Genomic DNA, 13,286 nt, shown 5'->3' with positions numbered 1-13,286 from the left:
TGCATCACAACCCTAATCATTTCCATTTAAAACTGAATGATTGTAAACAAGTATCTGGATCCTTTTATTATGTGAATACATCTCTTTGTTTCTCAAGAGAGTTATGAGGTAGACCAGATTTCTTTATGCTAACAGAAACAAAGCATGTCGGTTTAAAACAGCATTTTATACTGAAGAAGGTCGTGGGGAGAGGAATATTTTTTTATTAAAGACGTTTAAAGATTTAAAAGTCCCACAGGCCCTAGCAAGTTTTGGCTTTCAAATTTGAATGTGTTTTTCATTTATTTTAGATGGTTACATGAGTAACACTCCAAATACATTGTTATTATGTAGCATCCTTCAACTACTTGAAAATATTTTTCCCGTGGTAAATCTTTAATCTAGAAAAAATAATACTGCTCCCTCATTCCTTAAAAATAAAACTAACAGTAGTCTGTTACTCGATATTGGATTTCATTATTCTGTTCATCCAATGTGTCAGTACAGTATAGGTTATAGTTTTGGAACAGGTATATTTTGACCAGTAGTATGTTTGCTGTGTCCTGATTCTGAGTTGTAAAAAATGGTTATTTATACTTGTTTCAGGAACACAGTCAATTAGATTGAATAATACATGTTTCATTAACATTGTAATTATTCAGGATCACAAGTTTTTTGCAGTTAGCATTACTGGATTATACTGATAAGCAACTTTTTGTGCTTTATTAGTTGTTTCGTGATACATATCATATCACAGCCCATGTATCAAGATACGTATCATAACAAAGGTACACACCCCTAGTACCGTCTCTTAAAATGTTTGATTTGTGACATTTTCATCCATCACTGGTGTTAAAAGAAGGCTTCATTACCCAGTTCACAGTAGGGAACAAAGGAGTAGTCAAGCAGATGACATTCAGTCTGTATGTTGTTACTAATAGCTAGCTATTTCTCTGCTCAAACCTAAATTAATAAATCAATAACAAAACCCAATTTGCTCTGGTATGGCTTCATCTGCCACTTGTGTGTTTAATTAACTAACATACGTTTACCTGTCTGAATTAAGAAGAATGCAGCCATACCAATGTTGTTTATGTACACACCCAGTCTCCTAATGCAGATGGAATTATTTTCAGATTGATCTGTATTTATGTTTGTTGAGATAATTTTGTCAGCCTATACAATACAGTATTGTTGTATCTTTTATTTTATTGTGTGAAGAAACCTAAGAAAAAAGATAACTGCATTATGTTAATTGCAAACTTTGCACTTTTGTGTATGTATGCCTGATGTTCTTCACACTCTACAGCTAAAAATAGATTTACAGAATGTAAATATGCAAATTGTTAATAATAATAATAATAATAATAATAATAATAATAATAATAATAATAATAATAATGCATCATGTACGTCCAACTGTGCATAATAAGGTGTAATTCTATTGAGAGTTCTTGATGATGTATAAATCACATTACAGTCTTATTTTACACCGGTCTCTCACCACTACTCATCATCATCATCATCATCATCATCATCATCATCATCATCATCAAACCAAATAAATAAAGGGCAACTGTATATGTGAATAATCTGCTGAATCAATTGGATTATTTTTTGTTCTTTTTTTATTATTTGCCAGCACTGTCACTTGGCACAATGTAAAGCCTACCTGTGACAAAATAGGCATTAAATGAACATAATAAATAATTATATCGATAAAACATAAAAACAGCAGTGGACATATTTTAAGTATTAAAAGTACTTTTTTGGATGCCGTTCCCATTGAAAGGCGTTTTTTTACAGACTGAGCTTCAGCATTTAAAGGAGTTTGCAGAGAAACTTAAAGGTGTTTTAGTTTTGTGAAGATATGCCACTCCATTTTCAATTCAAGCTTTCTTTCTTGTCGCCACCACGATGCTCCTCTTGTTGATAAACAACCTGAATGCTGCTGGGAATCAGGACAAAAGAATGCCCAGTATGCGAATACAATTTTAATACCACCTGCAGATTTACAGGTGTTTCACGTTTGGTATTGAATCAGTGTTGGATCGTGTATTCCACCCTGCGATTCCACAGCGATTCAGAATTGAGCTCCTGGTTTCTGAATTGCTGATTGCATGCCTGCTATTGGAATTCAGATAGGTATCGGCATGCAAATAAATGTACTCATAGAGCTGCTGGCGGATTCCACGTAACTCACAGTAAAATAATTTATTATTTTACTCGTATGATGTTATTTCTGTTTTTGTTTGTTTTAGAACAGAAAGTTCAGGTTCATAGTATTCACAAGTGCCAAATAGTTTTTAGTATGTCATGTGTTGGGGTCAATTTGTGTCTTTTTATAAAAAGACAGAATATAGACAAAAATATTTAAGGAAACAAATTGTACTTGGGAGCCATGCAAGTTTTTTTCATTATAATAATAATGTGTGGTTGTCCAAAAAGATTGCTTTTTTTATTTTTTTATTTTTAAAAGGGTTGTTGCTTAGCCGTATTCGAAATAAGGATTTTAGGTTTGTTGCACATCAATTCCTATAAATATTATAGCAAAAGAAGGAATGATAGCTTTTTCTGCTGTGAACTAAATAATAAAAAATTGGTCTTTTGGGTGACTCAAAGTTTTTTACAGTCCAATCTTCTAGTGTCAAACAGTGTCAAGTTGTTATTTGAGGGACCTGGTATATGACTATATAGCACTCTATTCCCTTTAACAGATAGAAAGTGGCATATAATTTTACATTAAACATGCTGAGATTGGCTTTGGGCAAGATTCATTCAGATATGCCGAACACAGCATGCATGATACATGCATTTAAAATAAAATGAGCACTATTAGTGCTGTGTGTGCTATTTATTTATTTGTCTGTTTGTTTGTTTGTTTGTTTGTTATCAGCATTTATTTATTTAAATTTTTTCTAAACCAGACACCTTGTTATTTCAGATAACTTGTCTGGTTCCCGAGATGTCCTGTTTAGGGAGGGACTACTGTAATAGTAAGAAAACAGCATGAGTATGAGTTGCATATCTTCAACAATGTGCTGTGGTTTAAATAAACATTTCAATATCTGAAAGAAGAATGTTATCAATAAATACATTGATTAAATGATCATGGCCCAGTAACCAAAGATTCTTATTTGAACCAGTTCAGCCCCCTCGTAAGTGCAGAGGAATTTGATGATGATGATGATGATGATGATGATGGTGGTGGTGGTGGTAAGCAGGCCTTATTACCAAGCTCACTCACTCACAGGACTTGCTACTAAACAAGAACAAGACAGACCAAAACGTTAGGAGCGGACAGCTTCGCCAAGCCAATGCAGAAGAACAAACATGACAAAGTCAAAAGAGAAAACAGCAGCTTGGTCAATTTAAGCATGTATGGTTAATGGAAGGCAAGGAAGGAAGAAGAGAAGCTCAGAGAGAGAGAGAGTGCTCGAGCCACAGGATGTGAAGGGAAGTGTAGAAAAACGGGTAAATGTGGCTTGCGCTTCACAAGTTAAAACCAAGTCATCAGCAAAGCCATCCTCCTGCATCGCTGCTCTTAGTGCAAAGAAAAACAATTACACTACATCTGCATCTGTTATACTGTACGGGATTTTATGATTTTTTATTTTTTATTGCCATTTATTTATCAGATGGTTATTTTAAATGTTCAAATGGTTATTTTGACCCCAGAATATTTGAGAATAATAACACAACATCTTCATTTTAATTATTGGGTTCACTGTATGCAAAAACATGCTTACCAACTCTACGCAAAACAAGGTTTGACTTAGGTAGGAGCACGATAGGTAGGCTATTCACACACTCAACTGCTTTTAAATCTAGGTAAGATAGATTTCTCTAGAATTCTGAAGGCTTTTAAATTTAAAAAAATAAATTGAACAAAATATTATTTTCTGTTTTAAATTTTCTGCATCAGGTTATCATTTGAAAAAAAGGTTTGTATAAAAAGATAGTGAGCATCTCTTTTTCCAATGGCATTATTTTTATTTAATTAATTTATTTCACAGACGGTTTTATCTAAGACGACTTACAGCTTTACAGGGCAGTACAGAGTTACAATGGAAGATTAATATTTAAATACAGTATCATTTACAGTAAGTTCATAATACTAGTAAAATACAATGTGAACTAGGATTACAACAAGTTATATCTACAATTACATATTAGTGTGCAATAGTGCAAGGATAGCGCATTAGCTGGGGATCCAGTAATGTAGTGCTTAAGTCAGGCAAGTCCAGTGCCTAGTATGAGGGGTAGATCAAGAGATCTACAAGTGCAGTGCTAGACAGGCGAGTCTTGAGGAGGTGGGGGAAGGCAGTGAGAGAGGGAGCAGTCCTGACGTTCTCTTGTAGTTGGTTTCACCACAGAGGGGCTAGAGAAGAGAAGGAATGTGCATGGGAAGATGAAGAGTGGAGGTGTGGCAGGGTTCTCCCTGCCTCTGTTCGGATTTTATGATTTGTGTTATATTGTATGGTTTGGGTTATGTAGCACGGGTGATTTAAAATGTATATATGTATTTGGGTACTGTGGTTTTAGGTTAGCAGTGAACAATTAATTGTCTTCCCTGCCAGAAGTAGTTCATGTGCAGACTGTGCCGGGTCCAGATTGAATGATTACACTGTGTAACAATTATTATTTTTTTTTTTGGTTCCTGGGTAGTAAGTGTTATTTCCTAATTGCTTATGCCTCAAAAGAATACAACAAACTTTGCTTTTGTGACCAGGACAGTGATATTTTGAAATGTACCTATTTTCCAGAACATTCCAGATAGATTCAGTGCTGAGTAAACTTGGAGTAACTTCTAGAACTTTCTAGAACTTTCCAGTAATATAAATAGTAGTATAAATACCGGGGCCTTAAGCCCGCCAGTTCAGTTTAGTTCCAGCTGCCTAAGTGGATACATATCTGCATTTTTCTGAGATGGCATCAAGAGGCTGCAAGCATCCGGCAGATGCATTTTGCTATGTCTGCAGCCAATTTATCAAGACAAGAGCGAAAAAGTACTCCGTGGAAGCATCTGCTAAGATATGTGAGGCCTACAAGGCATATTTCGGCATGCCTGTCGGGGATCAAGACAAACCCTGGGCACCTCATTTCACCTGCGAGCACTGCAAAAAAACTCTGGAAGGTAAGATGGACAATTGTTGCTCGGAATTTTATGTTGTAAAATTTGTTAAAATTTTTAAAATTGTAAAAGTTTTTAATTTTAAAATGTTTTACAATTTTCAGTGTTATTGAAAAAATATATCATATATGAAAAATGTTGCGAGACATTACACATTAGTCATGGGTGAAATAAATGTATTTTTGTAGGATGGTACAGAGAGGAAAAGAGCCATGAAGTTTGCTAACCCAAGAATTTGGCGGGAACCCACTGACCACTCAAGCAACTGCTACTTCTGTATGGTGGACCCTTCCAAACGTTGGACTGGCAAGAATGCGCCTGCTATCATGTATCCGGACCTTCCTTCATCCATCGCCCCGGTGCCACACTGCCATGAGCTCCCCGTACCTACTCCTCCGGAGAGAGAGCAGCCGTCTTTAGAAGAGAGCAGCAAGTCAGAGAGCGAGGAAGATGTTGTAGATCCAGATGACAATTTCAGAGGTGGAGCTGAGGAGAGAAACCCATATTACCCCAACCAAAAAGACCTCAACGACTTGATTAGAGATCTTGGTCTCACCAAGTTCAGTGTCGCGCTTTTGACGTCTAGGCTCAAGCATTGGAACTTGTTGGATGAAAGTGTGCAAGTCGCGGATCAGAGGAAGCATCACCAACCTTTTTCCAGCTTCTTCACCCGTCAAGATGGGCTCTGCTTCTGCCACAATGTGACCAGTCTGTTCGAGGCAATCAGAATCGCCTGTAACCAGAATGAGTGGCGCCTCTTCATTGACAGCTCATCCAGGAGCCTCAAAGCCGTGCTGCTCCATAATGGTAACAAGTACCCGTCTCTTCCCCTGGCTCACTCGGTGCACCTCAAAGAGGATTACAGCAGCATCAGGACCTTGCTGGACGCCTTGAAGTATGATGAGTATGGCTGGAAGGTCATAGGAGGCTTCAGAATGGTGGCATTCCTGATGGGTCTCCAAGGCAGTTTTACCAAGTTTCCCTGCTATCTTTGCCTTTGGGACAGCAGGGACACCAAGGCACACTGCGACAGGCGGGACTGGCCACAGCGGACCGAATTCTCTGTGGGGAGGAACAACATCAAGTGGGAGCCACTGGTGGACCCCCGGAAGGTGCTGATGCCACCACTGCACATCAAATTGGGCCTTATGAAACAATTTGTCAGAGCTCTAGATAAGGAGTCGGCAGCCTTCAAGTACCTTCAAGACTTCTTCCCTAAGCTGTTTGAGGCAAAGGCGAAAGCCGGTGTCTTCGTCGGACCACAGATAAAGAAGATCCTGGAGTGCAATGAATTCCCCATGAAGCTCAGTAGTAAGGAGAAAGTGGCTTGGAACAGTTTTGTCGCAGTGGTTCAGGGCTTCTTGGGCAATCACAAGGCCAAAAACTATGTGGAGCTGGTTGAGACTCTGGTGAAGAACTACGGCACAATGGGCTGTAGGATGTCCCTTAAAGTCCATATCCTTGATGCTCATCTTGATAAATTCAAGGAGAACATGGGAGCATACTCGGAGGAGCAAGGCGAGCGCTTCCACCAGGATATACTGGACTTTGAACGCCGCTGTCAAGGACAGTATAACGAGAACATGACGGGAGACTACATTTGGGGGCTGATTCGTGAAAGTGATTTACAGTAGTCATTTATGTATTACTTTAGTATAAATACATGTTAATTTGGATTCATATGTTGTTTTTTTCTGACTTCATGTGAACGAAAAGACACAAATTCACCTGTTTTCTCATTGGAAATAGGTACATTTCAAAATATCACTGTCCTGGTCACAAAAGCAAAGTTTGTGGGGAATAATAGCCATTTTCTATACTTTTGAGGCATAAGCAATTAGGAAATAACACTTACTACCCAGGAACAACAATTGTGTTACATAGTGTTAGCAATCGAGTCCCGGCACAGCTGCATAAGAGAGTCACGGATCTCGCACTCAAGGCTTGGTTTTCAGAGGAGAGAAGGACCAACACGATACTTCTTTTGGGGTGTAGGGAGACACGAGGGATTGGAGCTAGGAGGGGTAGTGTGGTGAAGAGAGCAGTAGGCAAGAACAAGGGTCTTGAATTGAATGCAAGCAGAGATGGGTAGCCAGTAGAGGGTGCAAAGCAGAGGGGTTGCTTGAGAGTAGCGAGGTTGGGAGATGAGCAGCAGGATTTTGAATGAGCTGAAGGGGTCGGATAGCCAAAGCAGAGAGACCAGCAAAGGGAGTTACAGTAGTACAAGAGCTTGCTTCAGGAGTTGGGTGTAATAGTGAGAAAAGGATGGATTTGATAGATGTTGCTAGGAAAGAAGTGTCAAGTGCATGTTAGGGAAAAGATGTATTGAGAGAAGGAGAGGGAGGGGTCAAGAGTAATATATAGGTTTTTTGCAGGAGATCAAGGTTATACGGAGGTGGACAGGTCCAAGGAGGGAGAGGAAGCAGAAGCAGAGGTCAGAGGTCAGATAGAGAGTTTGAGTTTGAGGTGGTGAGAGTGCGTCCAAGTTGAGATAGCCAACAGGCTTTCTGAGTTGGATGCAGGAGGAGATGTGAGAGTCAAACTAGGGAAAGAAGATCTGGCCATTGTCAGTGTAAATATGGTAGCCGATGGGAGCAGGTGTAGAGTGAGAAGAAGCGTCGTCCCAGGACACATTCTTGAGATACACCTGTAGAGAGGGGCTGAGCAGAAGAGAGAGAGCCACGCCAGGAAACCTGGAAGGAACGACTATAGAGATAGGAGGAAAACCAGGCAAGAGCAGTGGCTACAATCCCCAGGTCAGAGAGAGGAGAGCAGAATAGAATGATTAACAGTCAAAGGCAGAGGATAGATTGGAGGACAGGGAGACAGCCTGAGCAGAGAGGAGAGTGCCAGTTACAGACAAAAATGTGGTTCTGTGGAGTGTGCAGGACGGAACCTAGAATGAAGAGGCCCAAGCAGAGAGTGCTCAGTGAGGAAGGATGCCAGCTGGTGGTGGACAGCTCGCTCGAGAGTTATAAAGTGGAACAGGAGGAGAGTGACAGCGATAGTTCTGGGTGGAAGAAGGGTCAAGAGAAGGTTTGTTAAGAATGGGGTTGATCTGAGCAGTTTTGAAGGCTGAGGGAAAGGAGCCAGAGAGCAGAGAGGTGTTAATGAGAGAGGAGATAAAAGGAAGAAGACCTGGGCCAGTGGATTGGATAGAAAGGGAATCCAGGGCACAAGTAGTTGGCCTAAAGTCCAAGAGTAAGGAGCAAATGTCTGTGTCAGGTAGAAGTGTGAAAGTTAGGCAGAATGTGTTGTCTTGAGAATAGCTTCTGAATGTCCTCTAATTTGGAACAGAAGAAGGAGGCAAAGCCATCGGGTGTAAAGGAGAAGGATTGGGGAGGGGGTTGGGATTTGAGGAGAGAGAAAAAGTCAGCGGGAGTGTTGGTGAGGGACAGGATGATCAATTACCCATCTTATATCAGGATCACTAGATGTTTTGGGGTTTGCAATGTCCGAGAAAGGTCTTTTCAATTTTCACACTGCCTGTTCTTCTAAATACCTGACTAATAATACCTGGTGGAAACTGAAACTCCTTCTAGTTTCTAGTTTAACTTGTCCATCAGCTTGATGCAACATGTGGCATTAAGATGACACTTTAGATGGCTTCCAGGCAGAATTAGGCATAGTGAATGTCATTGTCCCAAAAGATTACATATGTTACAATTACAAGTTTACCACTAGTAACAGAAACACTTCAGACAAAAATTTAATTACAATGTGTAGAATAAAGATTATGGTTTAATATAATATAAATTTAACCGAAAATGTATGACATTTGAAAATATGGATAAGAAGTCAGATAACCTGCATGTTTGCCAAAAGGAATGCATTTACAATATCCAGCATTACAGTGGATACTGTGGATATTTGTGTTTTACTATTTTTCTCAGGGGAAAGCTGAGAGAAAGGAGAGAGAATTTTCCATTGATGTCAAACGATGGTTAATTCCAGCACACTACGTCAAAATGCTACATACCAAATCAGTTGTGTTATTGTGTTGCAAATTGAACTTTTTCATTGACATAGAAATACAAACTATACGTTTCTAAGCTTATAAAAATCACATGCTCTAGAGATTGGATATTTGTAGAAACTGCCCCAGCAAGCACGTTTTCCTCTATACTGCTTTGACAATCAGAAGAGGACTTTTGTAACATATTGATCAAGTGGAATTTCCAATTAATGTTGCACAGTATTTTTCAGTTTTCAGTCTTCAGTTTTATACAAGGAGTAAAATAATAATAAAAAAAAGTTTGAGGGTTTATTTCTCCATCAATGAGGATTCTTAGTAGATTTAGTGTAAACACTGCTTTAGGAATGACACTGAATAAAACCATTTAAATTATATTGGTGAATAAGACCATTATATAATCGTATAAAAACCTTTTATTTTATATATAGAGTAGCCTCTAAGCAGTGTCAACATTACTTTGAAATGTGTCAGTGTTGAGGATTGAGGTTTTATCAAGCATGTGACACCTGAAGTTTTATGTTATTTTAATATCTATACAGAATTATGTATATACAATTTGTAATCAAAGTGTTGTGCACAAAAAAGGAGGGATTTTTAAGCTAATTGCACTTTTGATTTCCTTCCCTCTCCCCTCTGTCATACAGATTTGTGCTATACTACGATTAGGATCATGGGGGATATGAAGACCCCAGACTTCGATGACCTGCTTGCAGCCTTTGATATCCCAGACATGGTTGATCCTAAAGCGGCTATTGAGTCTGGGCATGATGACCATGAAGGGCAAATCAAACACAGTGTCCATGTGGAGGAGGATTCCCATGCCCCACCTGTGCCTGATGTTGGAGTCAGTGTCATTGTCAAAAACATCAGAAATATCGATGTGACTGAGCCAGTGGGCACAGAAAAGGAAAATCACTCCACGGGGAATGGACTTAATAATGGTTTCCTGGCCATGTCTTCCATTGATCGCTACACTAAAGATACAGGGAAGTCCCTAAAGGGGGAGGGTCATGGCGTAGTAACCAAAGAGTCTTCTTTCAACCAGTTCAGCCCCATCTCAAGCGCAGAGGAATTTGATGATGATGATGATGATGATGATGATGATGATGATGATAAGATCGAAGTCGATGATCCACCAGACAAGCAGGTAAGAAGGCCTTGTTACCGGGCCAACCCGCTCACAGGATTTGCGAGTAAGCAAGAGCAAGACAGACCAAAAGGGTTAGGAGGGGACAGCTTGGCCAAACCAGTGCAGAACAATGAACACGACAAGGCAAAAACTATGAAAAGGGAAAACAGCAAAAACTTGGACAATTTAAGCATGTACGAACAACCGAAGGCAAGCAAGACTGAAGAGAAACTCAAAGAGAGTGCTCAAAAGCCACAGGATGTGAAAGGAAGTGTAGAAAAAACTGGAGTAAATGTGGCTTACACATCACAGGCTAAAGCCAAATCATCAGCAAAGCTTTCCTCCTGCATCGCTGCTATTGCTGCTCTTAGTGCAAAGAAAGCCACCCTGGATACTGTCCCTCAGCCTCAGCCTAACCCTAGTGATTCACCCAAGGAAATAAAAGAGAGCCTGAAGGTCATCAACAAGACCATGAACCCTCAAAGCCCCATTGAGACATCAAAAAAACAGTTTACCAAGCAGCCTGACAGCCCCAGCAGTGTTTCAAGCGAAGGCAGTAGTAAGGGTTCTCCATCCTCCCTGGCTGGCTCCACACCTGCTATCCCTAAAGTCCGCATTAAAACAATAAAAACTTCCTCGGGACAGATCAAGAGGACAGTCACAAGTGTATTGCCAGACTTGAACCGTGAAGGCTCTAAAAAGGGCCTTAATCAAGCATCCTCCATGGTAGCCTCTTCCATTTTGTCATCGGCAACATCCACAGCTGTCTTTTCATCTCCACCTGGAACTGTGCAGACCACAGTGGTGGCCACCACTGCCAGTTCAATCACCGAAATGACTTCCAAGCAGGTGACCATTAAACCGGTAGCCACCGCTTTCCTTCCTGTCTCGGCAGTTAAGACGGCTGGCTCCCAGGTGATTAATCTGAAACTGTCCAACAATACTATGGTGAAAGCCACAGTGATTCCAGCCACTTCTGTTCAGAGTGCCAGCAGCGCCATCTTGAAAGCTGCCAATGCGATCCAGCAGCAAACGGTGGTTGTACCTGCCTCCAGCCTCGCCAATGCCAAACTTGTGCCAAAGACTGTCCATCTTGCAAATCTCAACCTCCTGCCTCAGACATCTACAACCACCTCAGAACTCCGTCAAGTGCTCTCCAAACCACAGCAGCCAATAAAGCAAGCCATGATTTCTACACCGACAGCTAAGAAAGTGTCCAGGGTCCAGGTGCTGGCAAGCTCCCAGAGCTCAGTGGTGGAGGCATTCAACAAAGTTCTAAGCAGCATTAACCCAGTCCCTGTTTATGTTCCAAACCTAAGCCCTCCCTCTGCTGCTGGTATTGCCATACCCTTCCGCGGTTATAAATGCTTAGAATGTGGTGACTCTTTTGCCTTGGAGAAAAGCCTGACGCAGCACTATGACAGGAGGAGCGTCCGCATAGAAGTGACATGCAACCACTGTGCTAAGAACCTTGTTTTCTACAACAAGTGCAGCCTTCTTTCTCATGCCCGTGGACACAAAGACAAAGGTGTGGTTATGCAGTGCTCCCACTTGATCTTGAAGCCCATACCAGCCGACCAGATGATCGCCTCCCCTTTCCCCACTTCAGTCGTTGCCACAACAGCTATACATAGTCCCACAACAACTGTAAACGCAGTGGCAAAAACTGTAGCCACTGCCCTTAGCACTGTTATATCAGCTCCCTGCAGTGCCCCTGTTGTCCCAGCCATGCCACTCGATGAGGATCCATCCAAACTGTGCAGACATAGCCTTAAGTGTTTAGAATGCAGCGAGGTGTTCCAAGACGAAGCCTCGCTCGCAATGCATTACCAGCAAGCTGTAGAATCAAGTGGACAGGTATGTGTAGCTTGCAGAGATTGTCCAGTGTTTATTCTGATGGTAACTCTTTGCAAATCTTGACAAAGTTAAAGAGCAATTCATTTCATTTTTTTCCCCTTAACTTCTTGATGTTTGCAATCCATTCTGAGTGTTTTATTTTTGTGTGTTTTTTTATTACAAATACTCAAATACTTTGTGTTTATTTTTTGTCCTTGTCATTGTTGAGGTGCTTTTTCTTGTCTTCTCTTCTTGTTGCATGCAGTGTAACTCAGGCTAGATCACCCAAAGTGTCTTTATTGAAGCAAGAGCCAGCGCCATATACTGTAGTCATCTGCTACTTTGGCTCAAGTCTCCCTGATGTTTTTCTGCCATTTATTTATTTTTTTTGCTACAGTGCTGATACTGATGTTTTAAGACTTTTGTCTGATCTCACATTACATATGTCTGTTGCAGACAATATAACTGAAGAGCAGCTCCTGATCTCATAGTGAAAGAACCTTAGCATTGTATCTGAGTAAGGCAATAAGAACTACTCAGAATGATGCACCATCATAAAAATGTAAGGAGATAGAAAAGCTAAAAAAAAAATTGAAGCACAGCTACTTACTCTTTATAGTTTGGTTAAACATAAAACAATCAGAATTTCCTGCTCAGTTTGCTTTTGCATTTAAAGCTAGCGCTTTTGTTTACTATCCTTAAGCTCTTATATACACTGTTGTTTCTTAGTAGTGCAATTCTGTCTAGTTGATTCACAGTTCAGTTATTTCTGAATGGAGCTAAATCACAGTTTTATAACAGTAAATTGGACATGCAATATACTTTACTGTATAAGAGCTGTTCATTACCACACTGTTTTCAGTATTTGACTTTTTTATGTGTCAGTCATGAGTAGAGATGGAGCACAGTGGTAATTGACTCTGTTATTGTTTTAAGAACTTGTGTCCCCAATGCATCCCACCTTATTAAATTTGTAAAATCCAATAGGTTATTTAAACATTTTAGGTTATCGTTGATCAATAGTATATATATATTATATATATTATATATATAAATCTATATATTATATATATATATATATAATCTATATATATATACATACAAATATTTCCATTACAAAGGTCCTGATTTTACTTACAGTTGGCTTTATTGTGTTAGAATTCTTGTTTATTGTTGTTTTATTTTTTAAGCCAGATATATGCTAACATGAATCTAACAATCATACAAAACAA

General features: G+C 39.9%; 1 protein-coding gene across 3 annotated transcripts in view; it reads left to right on the top strand.

Moving 5' to 3' along the window:
* LOC121318135 (zinc finger protein 532-like) overlaps positions 1 to 13,286 on the top strand; it is a 51,266-nt gene that overhangs the window by 19,829 nt on the left and 18,151 nt on the right. For all 3 annotated transcript variants that reach the window (XM_041254495.1, XM_041254484.1, XM_041254502.1), the window contains one exon: positions 9,734 to 12,075. In XM_041254495.1, coding sequence (XP_041110429.1) covers positions 9,760 to 12,075 — 2,316 coding nt within the window. In that variant the 5' untranslated portion in view covers positions 9,734 to 9,759. The remainder of the gene's footprint in view (positions 1 to 9,733; positions 12,076 to 13,286) is intronic.

The sequence above is a fragment of the Polyodon spathula genome, chromosome 1 (assembly GCF_017654505.1).
Source record: "Polyodon spathula isolate WHYD16114869_AA chromosome 1, ASM1765450v1, whole genome shotgun sequence".
Classification (NCBI taxonomy): Eukaryota; Metazoa; Chordata; class Actinopteri; order Acipenseriformes; family Polyodontidae; genus Polyodon; species Polyodon spathula.
Note: the sequence above shows the minus strand (reverse complement) of the source record. Positions and strands in the feature narration are given on the sequence as shown.